General features: G+C 41.2%; 1 protein-coding gene across 3 annotated transcripts; it reads left to right on the top strand.

Moving 5' to 3' along the window:
- The first annotated feature begins 11,688 nt into the window (after positions 1-11,688).
- LOC120963995 (uncharacterized) lies at positions 11,689-14,472 on the top strand. 3 transcript variants are annotated; one of them, XR_012183693.1, is made up of 5 exons: positions 11,694-12,291; positions 12,388-12,563; positions 13,229-13,312; positions 13,423-13,480; positions 13,563-13,952. XR_012183693.1 is itself a non-coding variant. In XM_073498636.1 (4 exons), the coding sequence occupies exons 1-2, from the start codon at positions 11,833-11,835 to the stop codon at positions 12,439-12,441; spliced, it is 513 nt and encodes a 170-aa protein (XP_073354737.1). In that variant the 5' UTR covers positions 11,689-11,832; the 3' UTR covers positions 12,442-12,563; positions 13,229-13,312; positions 13,958-14,472. The 3 variants fall into 3 exon arrangements, 2 of the variants coding, with proteins under 2 accessions (XP_073354737.1, XP_073354736.1); XM_073498636.1 differs by lacking the exons at positions 13,423-13,480; positions 13,563-13,952 and adding an exon at positions 13,958-14,472 and having other exon boundaries at positions 11,689-12,291; XM_073498635.1 differs by having other exon boundaries at positions 11,689-12,291; positions 12,388-13,480.
- The last annotated feature ends 456 nt before the right edge of the window (positions 14,473-14,928 follow it).

Here is a 14,928-nt window from a genome sequence, read left to right as displayed (position 1 = left end):
ATCATCATCAAAAACAAATGGAACATCCTTTTGTAAAAGATTAGTAAGAGGCCTAGAAATTTAGAGAAGTCTTTAATAAACCTCCTATAGAAACCAGCATGACCATGGAAACTAAGAATACCTTTAATGTCTTTAGGACATGGCATTTTCTCAATTGCATCAACTTTAGCTTTCCACCTTAATACCTCGTTCAGAAATTTTATGCCTCAAGACAATGCCTTCATTAACCATAAGTGACACTTCTCCCAATTCAAGACAAGATTAGTTTGTTCATATCTCTACAAAACTCGATCAAGGTTGCTTAAGCGATCATCAAAAGAAGTTCCGTAAATGGAGAAATCATCCATGAAAACCTCAACAATCTTTTCACAAAAATCAGAGATACATCAGTCATACATCTTTGTAAGGTAGCAGGTGCATTACATAAACCAAAGGGCATACGTCTATAAGCATAAGTTCCAAAAGGGCAAGTAAAGGTGGTTTTCTCTTGATCAGGTTGTGAAACAGATATTTGAGAGAAACCAGAATATCCATCAAGAAAACAGAAGTTTGTGTGCTTAGATAATCTTTCTAGCATTTGATCAATGAAAGGCAGAGGGTAATGATCTTTTCTAGTGGATTTGTTTAATTTCCTAAAATCAATTACCATTCGATAGCCAGTCAATATTCTTTGTGGGATAAGTTCATTTTTATCATTAGGAACAACAGTAATACCTCCTTTCTTAGGGACACAATGAACATGACTTACCCATCTACTATCAGCTATGGGATAGATTATACCTGCTTCCAGAAGCTTTAGTATTTCAGTTCGTACCACTCCTTTCATCTTAGGATTCAAACGTCGTTGGTGATCAACAATGGGTTTAGCATCAAGTTCCATATTAATCTTGGGCTGACAGAGAGTGGGACTAATACCCTTAAGATCATCAAGAGTATATCCAATAGCAGTAGGGTGCTTCCTCGGAATTTTTAATAATCTCTCTTCTTCGTGTTCTGAAAGGTTAGCACTAATAATAACAGGATATATTTTTTTCTCATCAAGATAAGCATACTTCAGAGTGTGAGGCAATTGTTTTAATTCAAACACAGGATCGCCTTTAGGTGGAGGAGGACCTCCTAGAGTTTCAATAGGCACATTGTGTTTAAGGATAGGTTGTTGTTCAAATAATATTTTATCTATTTCATTTCTTTCACGCAAGTGCATATCATTTTCATGGTCTAGCAAATATAGTTCTAAAGGATCAGTAGGAGGTACGTCCATAGAAGCAAGACCAATTATTTCATCCTTACTAGGTAATTCTTTATCATGAGGTTGTCTACCAAACTTAGATAAATTAAACTCATGAGACAGATCACCAAAATTAATACTGATAGTTTCTTTATGGCAATCTATCTTAGCATTGACAGTGTTCAAGAAAGGTCTTCCAAAAATTATGGGACAAAAAACATCTTGTGGGGAACCAAGAACTAGAAAATCAGTATGGTATTTTATTTTCCCATAGAAGACTTCAACATCTCTAACAATCCCGAGCGGTGTGATGGTATTTCTATTAGCAAGTAATAGTAACATCTATGTCTTCTATTTCCACGGGTGCTATACCATTCATAATTTCTTGGTATAAGGTAAAAGGAATAGCTCTCACACTAGCACCCGAATCACATAAACCATGATAGCAATTATCTCCAATTTTAACTGAGATGACAGGCATGCCAACAACAGGTCTATTCTTATCTTTAGTGTCGGGTTTAGCAATTCTAGCAGCTTCATCACAAAATTCAATAACATGCCCATCAACATTTTCGACCAAGAGATCTTTAACCATAGCAACACTAGGTTCTAATTTAATTTGTTCAAAGGGTTTAGGTGCTTTAATATTACTTTTGCGAACCACTGTTGATACATTAGCATGTTCCTTTATCCTAACAGGGAAATGTGGTTTTTCAATATAAGCAGTAGGAACTATTGGATCAACATTGTAAATGATAGTTTCATCTTTAGGTATAATCGGTTCTTTAATTTGTTCTTTAATAGGGGGATGATATTAAAACCACTTCTCCTTAGGGAGATCAACATGAGTAGCAAATGATTCACAAAAAGAGGCTACTATCTCAGAGTCAAGTCTATATTTAGTGCTAAACTTATGAAAAGCATCGGTATTCATGAAAGATTTAACACAATCAAACTCAAGCTTAATACCTGACTCTTTACCTTCGTCAAGTTCCCAATCTTCAGAGTTGCATTTAATTCTTTCTGAAAGATCCCACCTGAATTCAATAGTCTTCTTCATAAAAGAACCAGCACAAGAAGTATCGAGCATGGATTGATCATTACGAGAAAGCCGAGCATAAAAGTTCTGAATGATAATTTCTCTTGAGAGCTCGTGATTGGGGCATGAATATAACATTGACTTAAGCCTCCCCCAAGCTAGAGCGACACTTTCTCCTTCATGAGGCCAAAAATTTTATATATATATATATATATATATATATATATATATATATAATTCCGATCACGATGAACTAGATGCATAGGATAAAACTTTTGGTGAAATTCCAATTTCAATCGATTCCAGTTCCAAGATCCAATATCATAGCATAGCCTATACCATGCCAATGCTTTTCCCTTCAAAGATAAAGGGAAAACCTTCTACTTAACTTCATCTCCGGGTAAACCTGCAAGCTTAAATACTCCACAAATTTCATCCACATGTATCAAATGCATATCGGGATTCTTCGTTCCGTCTCCTGCATAAGGATTAGCCATTAGTTGCTCTATCATACCCGAAGAAATTTCATAACTCATATTTTCAGTAGGTGCAGTAGGTTTAGGGGAAACTCTTTGTGTTTCCAGTCGAGGTGACCCCTCAAAGGATTGTTTTCCATAGTAATAAGTGACAATAAATTTCAGCACGTAATATAAATTTTTCCTTACCGATTTCCACTTACCAAGAGTGCTTCACTCCCCAGCAACGGCGCCAAAAAAGAGTCTTGATGACCCACAACTATAGGGGATCAATCGTAGTCCTTTCGATAAGTAAGAGTGTCGAACCCAGCGAGGAGCAGAAGGAAATGACAAGCGGTTTTCAGTAAGATAATTTCTGCAAGCACTGAAGTTGTCGGTAACAAGTAGTTTGATAGTAAGATAATTTGTAAAGAACAAGTAATGGTAATGGTAAATAAAGTGCAGGAAGGTAGCCCAATCCTTTTTGTAGCAAAGGACAGGCTGGAACGGTCTCGTATAATAAGCAAAGCATTCTTGTGGGCACACGGGAATTTCATCTAGTCACTTTCATCATGTTGGTTTGATTCGCGTTCGCTACTTTGATAATTTGATATGTGGGTGGACCGGTGCTTGGGTGTTGTTCTTACTTGAACAAGCCTCCCACTTATGATTAACCCCCTCGCAAGCATCCGCAACTATGAAAGAAGAATTAAGATAACAATCTAACCATAGCATTAAACATGTGGATCCAAATCAGTCCCTTATAGAATAGCGCATAACTAGGGTTTAAGCTTCTGTCACTCTAGCAACCCATCATCTAATAACTACTCCACAATTCATTCCCTTAGGCCCAAAGATGGTGAAGTGTCATTTAGTCGACGTTAACATAACACCACTAAGGGAATCACAACATACATATCATCAAAATGTTGAATGAATATCAAATTCACATGATTACTTGCAACATGACTTCTCCCGTGGCCTCAAGAACAAAGGCAACTACTCACAAATAATATCCATGCTCAAGATCAGAGGAATATTAAATAGCATAATGGATCTGAACATATAATCTTCCAACAAATAAACCATCTAGCATCAACTACAAGATGTAATCAACACTACTAGTCACCCACAGGTACTAATCTGAGGTTCCGATACAAAGATTGAACACAAGAGATGAACAAGGGTTTTGAGATGAGATGGTGTTGTTGAAGATGTTGATGAAGATTGGCCTCCCAATTATGAGAGGATTGTTGGTGATGACGATGGCTTCGATTTCCCCCTTCGGGAGGGAAGTTCCACCGGCGGAATCGCTCCGCTGGAGGGCAAAAGTACTCTTGTCCAAGTTCCGCTTCGAGACGGCGGCGCTCCGTCCCGAAAGTCCTCTCCTTATTTTTTTAGGTCAAAATACCTTATATACCAGAAGATGGGCACTAGAGGTGGGCCAGGCTGCCCACTACCCACCAGGGCGCGCCTGGAAGAGGTGGCGCGCCTTGGTGCCTTGTGGGCGCCTGGGTTCCCCCCTCTAGTAGTTATTTTCTTCAGCATTTTTTATTTATACCAAAATAATTCTCCGTAAAATTTCAGCTCATTTGGATATGTGAAGAATAGGTATCTCTGACATAGCTTTTTCAGATCCAGAATTCCAGCTGCCGACATTCTCCCTCTTTGTGTAAACCTTGCATATTATGAGAGAAAAGGCATTAGAATTACTCCAAAAAGTGTTATAAAGAATAACAACAATATAAATAACAGTAGGAAAACATGATGCAAAATGGACGTATCAATAAGCCCCTTTCTTTCTATGTGTTCGGCTGAAACTTTTTGCTCCATATCATAGAAGACTAAATGATGGTTGAGTATGTGGACTTGCTAAAAAGCTCCTACATGAGACCCTTCCTGAAAACATGATGAATTGCAATTGCATTGTTGACTGAGAACATAGTTTGTTAGTTTTCAAGAAAGCTTATGCTTTATACTTCGATGTTGTGATGAATTGGTACTTGCTCATGAGGAGTTTTATGATAAAGTGTATTGCTGTTATAATAATGATCATCATGCTACTATGTTCGTATTTTGTTTTATCGACACCTCTCTCTCTCTAAACATGTGAACATGATTCTCAATATTGGCTTTCGCTTGAGGACAAGCAAGGTCTAAGCTTGGGGGAGTTGATACGTCCATTTTGCATCATGTTTTCCTACTATTATTTATAGAGTTTTTATTCAATATAACACTTTGTGGAGTATGTCTAATGCCTTTTCTTTCATAGTATTCAAGGTTTACACAAAGAGGGAGATTACCGGCAGCTGGAATTCTGGACCTGAAAAAGCTATGTCAGAGATACCTATTCTGCACATCTCCAAATGAGCTGAAATTTTACGGAGATTTATTTTGGAATATATAAAAAATATTGGAGAAAATAAATACCAGAGGGGCTCACCCTGGTGCCCACTAGGCACCAGGGCGTGCCTACCCCCCTGGCGCGCCCTGGTGGATAGTGGGCCCCCTGGCCATACTCCGGTGCCCATCCTCTGGTATATAAGGTCATTTGCCCTAGAAAAATATAAGGGGAGGACTTTCGGGACGGAGCGCCGCCGTCTCGAGGCGGAACTTCGGCAGGAGCACTTTTTCTCTCCGGTGGAGAGATTCCGCCGGGGATACTTCCCTCCAGGGGGGGGGGGAATCGAAGCTATCGTCATCACCAACACCCCTCTGATCGTGCGAGGGCCAATCTTCATCAACATCTTCAACAGCAGCATCTCATCTCAAAACCCTAGTTCATCTCTTGTGTTCAATCTTTGTATCAAAGCCTTAGATTGGTACCTGTGGGTGACTAGTAGTGTTGATTACATCTTGTGGTTGATGCTAGCCGGTTTATTTGGTGGAAGATTATATGTTCAGATCTATTATGCTATTCAATACCCCTCTGATCTTGAGCATGTATATGTTTTGTGAGTAGTTACTTTTGTTTTTGAGGACATGGGAGAAGTCTTTTCATAAGTAATCATGTGAATTTGATATTCGTTCGATATTTTGATGGTATGTATGTTGTGATTCCCTTAGTGGTATTATGTGAACGTCGACTACATGACACTTCACCATATTTGGGCCTAAGGGAATGCATTGTGGAGTAGTTATTATATGATGGGTTGCTAGAGTGACAGAAACTTAAACCCTAGTTTATGCGCTATTCCGTAAGGGGCTGATTTGGATCCATATGTTTAATGCTATGGTTAGATTTTATCTTAATTCTTCTTTCGTAGTTGCGGATGCTTGCGAGAGGGGTTAATCATAAGTGGTAGGCTTGTTCAAGTAAGAACAGCACCCAAACACCGGTCCACCCACATATCAAATTATCAAAGTAGCGAACGCGAATCAAACCAACATGATGAAAGTGACTAGATGAGATTCCCGTGTGTCCTAAAAACGATTTGCTTACTATAAGAGACCATTCCAGCCTGTCCTTTGCTATAAAAAGGATTGGGCTACCTTGCTGCACCTATTGTTACTGATGCTACTTATTACTTTTTACAAATTATCTTGCTATCAAACTACCTGTTACCGATAATTTCCGTGCCTACAGAAATTACCTTGCTGAAAACCGCTTGTCATTTCCTTCTGCTCCTTGTTAGGCTTGACACTCTTACTTATCGAAAGGACTATGATTGATCCCCTATACTTGTGGGTCATCAAGCAGCAACATACATATCATGAAAATATTGAACGAATACCAACATCACAGGGTTACTTATAACAAGACTTCTCCCATGTCCTCAAGAACAAAAGTAACTACTCACAAATCATATTCATGTTCAAGATCAGAGGGGTATTGAATATGCTTGAGGATCTAAACATTTAATCTCCCGCCAAATAAACCAACTAGCATCAACTACAAGATGTAATCAACACTATTAGCAGCCCACAAGTAACAATCTGAGATTTTGGGACAAAGATTGAATACAAGAGATGAACTAGGGTTTGAGATGAGATGGTTCTGGTGAAGATGTTGATGAATATTGGTCCTCCCATGATGAGAGGATCGTTGGTGATGTCGATGGCTTCAATTTCCCCCTCCCGGAGGTAAGTGTCCCCGGCGGAATCGCTCCGCCGGAGAGCAAAAATGGTCCTGCCCAAGTTCTGCCTCGAGACGGTAGCGCTTCATCCCGAAAGTCTTCTTCTAATTTTTTTTCTAGAGAAAATGGCTTCATATAGCAAAAGATGGGAACCGAAGGCCTGCCAAGGGGCCCACAAGCTCGGTAGGCGCGCCCAAGGGGTAGGGCACGCCCCCTGAGCTTGTCGCTCCCTAGTGCCCACCTCCTGGTATTTCTTCTGCCAATATTTTTTATATATTCCAAAATAATTCTCCGCAAATTTTCAAGTCATTTGGAGTTGTGCAGAATAGCTATCTCTGTTGTAGCCTTTTCCGGTCCAGAATTCCAGCTACCGGCAATCTTCCTCTTCATTTGAAACTTGCAAAATAAGAGAGAAAAGGCATAAGAATAGTATCATAAAGTGAAATAATGACCCTAAACATAATAAATAATAGTAGGAAAACATGATGTAAAATGGATGTATCAATGACGACAAGTACTATCCAACAACGATGGAGAAGAAATGCCAATAGGATAAGGAAGAGGACCTTCCACAAATATGAATCGGCGGACTCTCCAACACCAAAAACGCAAAGATGATGCATACGAACTCCATTTTTTATGAGCTTGAGTTTGAACAATAAGCCAAATACAAACTCTAAAACCTCACATAGAGAAAAATCAAATAAGAACCAAGAAAGATGATGCCAATGATGGGTTTGAGCTCTCTAGGAACGATACGATCAAGCTACTCACTCGAGAGCCCCACTGATAGTAGGAAAATCGATCCTATAACCCGGTCTTCAACTAACACCATGAGACCGGTAAAATAGAAAACCTATCAAGGATAAACCTTTGCCTTGTGCATAGTCCACTTGAGCTAGATGATGACGATCTTGTCCTCCTCAAGCTGGACCACCTTTCTTGATTGCGCAGGCTCGATGAAGACTAGTAGATTGCTCCCCCATACTCTACTATAGGTGAGCCACTCTTTTGCACATCTTCACAAATCCAGTGTCACCATAATGGATGGCAAGCTTCAAGCACGTGATCTCTTCGTGTTGCTCCACTTGAACTTGCACAACGCAACCTTGATGACGATCACCACTTGATGTCATCCTCCATGCATTATATGATATCTTCCTTTTGATGCACGCCCATGGAAACATACCTAACCCCACAAAGAACTCTAACGTAGACCATGTGTTAGTACACAAAGCGTAATGAACAATGCTTACCATACCATGGGATCACTTGATCCCTCTCGGTACATCTTCGATGCTTTGTGTGTTGATCAACTTGATTCACTCTTTGACTTAGTCTTGATCAACCTTGTATCTTATCTTTTCCTTATAACCTTGAAACCAACAAATGGTTTTCAAGCAAAGCTATGGAAAAATCCTTCAAATACAACTCAAGGCAACCATTACTTCATGGAGATTGTCATCAATTACCAAAATAAACATGGGGCACCATGCTCTTTCACACGGTCTTAGGGCTTGGCGGTGATGATGGCTACACGGGTGAGTCCGACCATGCATGGCGACGGGGCTTCAGGCATCAATCGATTAGATGAGAGTGAGCAAGGGAGGGGGAGAAGTGCCTTAGGGTTTCATGTGGGGCTCGAGGGCGATGCTCTAATCCATCCACGAGGCTGGGGGGTGGATGCTGCATGGGCATCCGCGGCATGAGCAAGCGCGCAGCCTCCAGCGCAACGCAGGTGAGCAGGAGGTTAGGGATGAGTGGTTGTTGGGCTGGGCCGCACACTGTGCACTCATGGCCCGGTCCAATAGTGAGCCTTTTTCTCCCTTTCTTTCTGGTTTTGATTTTATTTTCTGTTTTCTATTCATCTCAGCTAGCAAACGGTTTTTGTTAAATGTGAAACTTAGCACATAAATACTAGACAATGTTTTGAAACAGCACACAAAGCTTCATGCCAATTGAAGTTATTTAAATTTATGTATGCATTTAAATGGTTCGAATAAGTGTTGCGAGTGCACTTTAAATATTGCTAGGGGCATTTTGGTAATTCAAATAGGGTTGATTTCATCCTGAAAAATACATGGGGATTATTTGGAATATTGCCAACATATTTGTTTTTCTCTTTGAATAAATAATATTTGGTCTTGCATTTTGAATTTTAATTTGAATTGAATTTGGGACATGTGGCATTTAAGCTTTGCAAAACATGATGACTTGGCATATTTAAAGGGAAATCATTGTAGCTTAATTACGGGGGTATTACAATTGGTAAGAGGAAAACGAATAGTCAATGATTGTGGCATCTTGGAGTACATGACAAGTCTCCTGGATCTTTCCGTGGTCCACCCCTGAACCGACAAGAGGGGTTCCTCAGCCCCGCACACCAGACCAGGAGACGCCATGGTGAGAGGCCCCTAGCCGGGACACCATCAGCATGATTGGCCCGACATGAAGACATGACTAGAGATCCGAACTGGGCTCCCTCTCTGGCTGACACAACCCCTCGCTGGCGCGCCAACTGATGATACAAAAAACATCGACGTCCTTGGTTGGGTGGAGAGTGTAGTCGAAAGTACCAAAGGATATCATACACGGGGAGTTTACCGAGGTTCTGGCCCTCATGGTTGAGGTAATATCCTACTCCTGCTTTTGATTGAAATGATGGTGAAAAACAGCTCACATGAGGGGGTTTACAAAGATATGGTGTTTATAGCTACTGAGTTGGAGTCGATCCCTACGCTATCCCCTGGTCTCACCATATAAAGGACGATGAGACCTAGGGTTACAAGGACCCTATCCTACTTTGTCAGGTCGGCGGGAGGAGTTCCAACTTGTGCTTCAAGACACCCTAGTTTCCATGACAGGCTCCTAGCCACAGTCGGAGGCCTCAAAGACCCTAGGACCAGGCCACTATCTGGAATACCACCCGTCAGGCCATCCACAGTGTAGTACGCCGTCATGCGGGGATCGACATGGCCCGGACATGAGGGTGGTTTATAGGTTGATCGTATTCTAGGAAATTTCATTTACTTCTTACTAATAAAAGTTTGTTTGTATTTTTTGCCTCTATGAATTGAAGTACTGTGCCTATACTTTTTCATATAAAGATGTATGCAATTCTAAAGAAATCTAGATGTTTTAAACATGTATAGGAGTTTGCCAAGAAAAAAAAGAAGCAGAGGTAGGCTGAACTAGTTTGTGGGAGCTATATCTCGCTTAGTGTATGTGCTCCTTTCGTCTCGTGTGAAACTTTGTCCCCGCGCTGTTGCTACTGGCTAACCTATTTACGTCATTTTTTTTGTTCATCAAGTTTCGTTCGAGTTTGCTGGGTTTCATTCGTGGTTTTCTTTTGGGTTTTTTGTGTGCATTTCTTTTCAGGTTTTCAATGCTGGAGTCCGCTTTATTTGTTTTTTGTTTTTTGGTTTTTCTTTGGGTATTTTATTATTTCTTCACCGGTTTTCTTGTTTCCTTTTTATTTGTTTTTATTCTTTTGTTTCTTGCTCGGGTTTTCTTTTTTGCACTCTTTTTCTCCACTTTTCTTGTTCCCTTTTCTCTTTGGTTTTCTTTTATTCTTTCTTTGGTTTTTCTTTTATTTATTTTTATTTTGCATTTTTCTGTTTCTTTCTTAGTTTTCATCAATTTTCTTCGCTTGTCGTTGATTTTTTTTTCACGCTGTTTCAAAGGTTTCTTTGGGTTTTCCGCTTCTTTGTTCTGTAGTGTTTTTTGATTCTTCTGTTTTCAACGATTTTTTCCTCGTTTCTTCAACACATGTGTACATTTTTTATACACATTTTTACATTTGCGTATACATTAGGAACATTTTTTTGTACATGTTTACATTTTTTAAATACATGATTAACATTTAAAAATTATGTTTGTTGACTACTTTTTTCATACACATTGTACATATTTGGTATATATAAGGAACACGTTTTAATACATGTTTAATATTTATTTTTGAATAGTTTGGATTGCTTACCACGTGTATCACATGGTACATGTTTAATATTTTTTAAATATATGATTAATTTTTTAAAATGATCAAGATTTTTTAAAAAATTATATTTTTTCTATACATTAGAAACATTTTTGTACATGTTAAACATTTTATAAATGGATGATTCACAATTTTTCAAATACTTGTGTTAGATGCCTACTTTTCTCATACACATTATACATTTTCGGTATACACTAGGAACAACTTTTTATACATGGTTATCTTTTTGGAAATATAACATCAATTTTGTATATACACGTCTAACATTTTTTAAATACATGATTAGCTGATTCCTTTGGAATCATGACCTTTACCACAACGGTGTCGTCCATGGATCAAATTATTTCATGGATTGTTTTCAAAAGCTTGATTAATATTTTTCAAATACATGATCAACTTTTTTCATCCACACTGTATTTTTTTGTATACATTTTTCATATGCATGAGAGTTTTTTTTTTCTAAACACACTTAACATTTTACAAATGCTAGATTAACATTTTTCAAATTTTTTGTGTAGAGTGTTTTTCGTAATATATATGTATTTATAATATTTGATAGTATAAACAAAAATGAAAAAACAAAAACCGAAAATGTGAAAAAACAGAAAAGAAATTTGACTCTGTGGCCTCCTGCGACCTGGGCTGGCCCAGTCTCGCGTTCCCTGCTTTATGGTGTGCACACGAGTTGGTAGGCTGGCCCGTAACTATAACAAACTGCATGGCCCAATCGCTATCTTCCTGCCAAGAAGTCCCGCCCATGACTGACGGCCGACAGTTCTTATACGCTAAAAAAATGACAGCCGACAGTGGCCCCGCCACGTGGAGCCACTCCCTCTTGCGGAGCAATACACGTATTTCAGTTGTCTTTAATTCGAACTGCGTCACTGCAGTTCTACGTACCCGAACCTACACGTGTTGCGCGCGAAGGATCGTTGCAGCAAAACTCCACGCAACCAAAGTCCGAAGAGAAATCTTACTCGTCCATAGGCCTCGCGGCAGTCGCATCAACTGGGGCATCTTTCAGAGTCTGAAGTCCCATGTCGCCCTCTTCCCCTACGCTAGACGCTCTGGGAACCGCAGCGGCGTCGTCGTCGTCGTCGTGCTTCGCTCTAGCATGGCACGTATGGAGCGTATGCGCGCTCCACGTCGCGCTCGTCCTCTCCTCCGTGGCCGCCGCCGCCCTCATCGTCGTGCTCCTCCCCTTCGCCTGCACGGCCGCCTCCCTCTGGCTCGTCTGCGCGATCGCGGCGCGGTTCCTCTCGTGCTCCGCCTCCTTCGCGCCGCTGGATTGGACGGCACAGCACGCCGACGGCGACGACGCGTACTCGTGTGAAGAGGGGGAGGAGCAAGGCGGGGGAGCGGAGCTGGAAACACGCGGCCGAGAGTGCGCCGCTGCTTACATCGATGGAGCCCACGAGTCCATCGATCCTTACATTGATGAGCAAGATCGTCGGTTTCTGTTGGTGGACACTGGGAACTACTACTACTGCAAAAAGGTGAGCGAGCATTTCTTATCGATCCCTGCAATCTGTTTTCGGCTGTTGTTCGTAGTACTATTGGCTTAGTTACTGGACTGGACCGTGTGCATGCAGTTCTACGATCTCCTGGCTTTCTGGAGACGCAAAGAGAGAGACTGGAGAAGGTGAACAGTACACGCGATGGCACATACAGGTTCAGGCGCCCAGGGTAGTGTGATTACGATGTGCTTATCTGCAAAGACTGCAATGGGCTGCAAGGTCCGATTGTTCTGGTGCAGACTGCAAGCAAGGTCCGGTTGTGGGTGTGCTTCTGCCCGGGTCCAGGCCCATTTGGGAACCGCTCTGATCTCTAGTTTTGTTTTTTTAGTGTACGGCCTGGTCTCTAGTCACTAGTAGAAAAAGGGTCAAATGTCAAGCACATTAGTGCCGGTTTGCTTTTGAGCCGGCACTAATGTGTGCATTAGTGTCGGTTCCAACGGCTAGCCAACCGCTTTCATTAGTACCGGTTCGTGGCCGACCTTTAGCACCGGTTCGTGCCACGGACCGGTACTAAAGTGAGTGGTGGCAGGATGTTGTCAGTCCGGGGCCCCTCCAGCACCTTTAGTACCGGTTCATGGCACGAACCGGTGCTAAAGGTCGTCCTACATAAACCCTTCGTCCACCTGAGCTCGCTCTGTTCTTCCCCTTTTCCCTCTCCTATCTGTTCTTCCCCTCTTCCTCTCGAGCTCATCATACATTTTGCCCAAAATTTATCAAGATTTGAAGGCCCCCATCCATTCAAATGATCACAAAGATTAGCAACTTTGTCCTTTCATCTCTCATTGCTAGATTAGTTCTTGCAATGCTTTGTATAGTGATTAATTTATGAGTTTAGTAATTTGGTAGAAAATAATGTGCTAGTATTTGATTTATATGCAATTTGTGGTCAAAACTAACACTTAGTTTGCATATGTAGGTGTGGTTTACTTAGTGCCTTCTAAATCTCCGTCGTAACCACAGTCAATCGCCCGCACCGTTCCATCGCCGGCACCACCTTGTGGTGAGCCTCTTGTTCATGAATGTTTTACATTACCAAATTGATGTTTGTGTGATTTGGATATATAGTTACTTGTATAATTATCTTACCTGTACGTTGTTTGTTATACATAGTGCCATGGTTTTGATATCCGTCCCCGTCGGCCCTCGTCCTTGTTATGATTCGGATGTGGTATATTCTCTTTTAAAACTAGTTGCATTTCGTGTTTATGACAAATTATGCCCATCAAGTTGACATAGATATTTTTGTCTAGGAGGTTTGTGAACCGGAAATTCCAACCGACCCTATTGTCGAGAGGTTAAATTTAGTTGAAACAGAAAACGAGTATTTGAAAGAAAAATTGAAAAGAATTGAGGGGGAGAAGATGGAATTGGAGTTGCATGTTGCCGATGTCGTCGATGATCACAAGATCAAGATGGAGAAAATGCGCTTGAAGATTAGAAAGATTAGAAAATATGCCATTGATAGTGAGCCTTGGTATCATTATGCTGTTGGATCAATTGTTACCTTAGTTGCGATCTTGATCGCATTTGTTGTTGCATTTAAATTCTTTAGTTAGAGAGTTATTTGTTTGTTGCATTTAAGTCTTGTATGAACTTTATGTATGAACTTGTATTAATTTGGTCTATTTGGTGTTGTGTAATGAAGATGAGCCGACAATGGATGTACGATGACCGATGCTCTCCCGAGTTCATTAATGGCGTGCAAACTTTTCTGCTTGCGGCTGAGGCAAACAAGCGGGCGGATGGTTTTATGCCTTGTCCATGTTTAGTCTGTAAGAATGATCACAATTACTCTATGTCAAGAACCATTCACGTCCACCTGTTTAAGTCCGGTTTCATGCCCCACTATAATGTTTGGACCAAGCACGGAGAAAGAGGGGTTATGATGGAAGACAATGAAGAAGAAGAGGATGACGACAGCTATCCTGGCCATGGATTCCCTGAATACGATGATACAACAATGGGGGAAGAAGCTGAGCTAGCAATGCGGGAAGAAGCTGAAGAAGAGGCATCAGATGAGCCCGCTGATGATCTAGGTCGGGCCATTGCCGATGCAAAGAGAAACTGCGCAAGTGATTTGGAGAAGAAGAAGTTGCAGCGCATGTTAGAGGATCACAAGAAATTGTTGTACCCGAATTGCGAAGCTGACAAGAAAAAGTTGGCCACCACACTGGAATTGCTGCAATGGAAGGCAGAGAATGGTGTATCTGACAAGGGATTTGGAAAGTTGCTGGTAATGATAAAGAATATGCTTCCAAAGGACAACGAATTGCCCGAGAGTATGTACGAAGCAAAGAAGGTTGTCTGCCCTCTAGGGTTAGAGGTGCAGAAGATACATGCATGCCCTAATGACTGCATCCTCTACCGCGGTGAGTACGAGGATTTGGACGCTTGCCTGGTATGCGGTGCATTGCGGTATAAGATCAGGCGCGATGACCCTGGTGATGTCGAGGGCGAGCGCCCCAGGAAGAAGATTCCTGCCAAGGTGATGTGGTATGCTCCTACAATACCATGGTTGAAACGTTTGTTCCAAAACAAAGACCATGCCAAGGCGATGCGATGGCACAGAGAAGGCCGTAAGAAAGACGGAAAGTTGAGAGTACCCGCTAACGGGTC

This window comes from Aegilops tauschii, chromosome 5 (assembly GCF_002575655.3).
Source record: "Aegilops tauschii subsp. strangulata cultivar AL8/78 chromosome 5, Aet v6.0, whole genome shotgun sequence".
In the NCBI taxonomy this organism is placed as follows: Eukaryota; Viridiplantae; Streptophyta; class Magnoliopsida; order Poales; family Poaceae; genus Aegilops; species Aegilops tauschii.
Note: the sequence above shows the minus strand (reverse complement) of the source record. Positions and strands in the feature narration are given on the sequence as shown.

Excerpts from the sequence above, each read along its gene's own strand:
- LOC120963995 (XM_073498636.1), top strand. The coding sequence starts at position 11,833 with ATGTCGCCCTCTTCCCCTACGCTAGACGCTCTGGGAACCGCAGCGGCG. Across the intron at positions 12,292-12,387 it reads ACTACTACTACTGCAAAAAG|TTCTACGATCTCCTGGCTTT; the intron begins GTGAGCGAGCAT and ends GTGTGCATGCAG.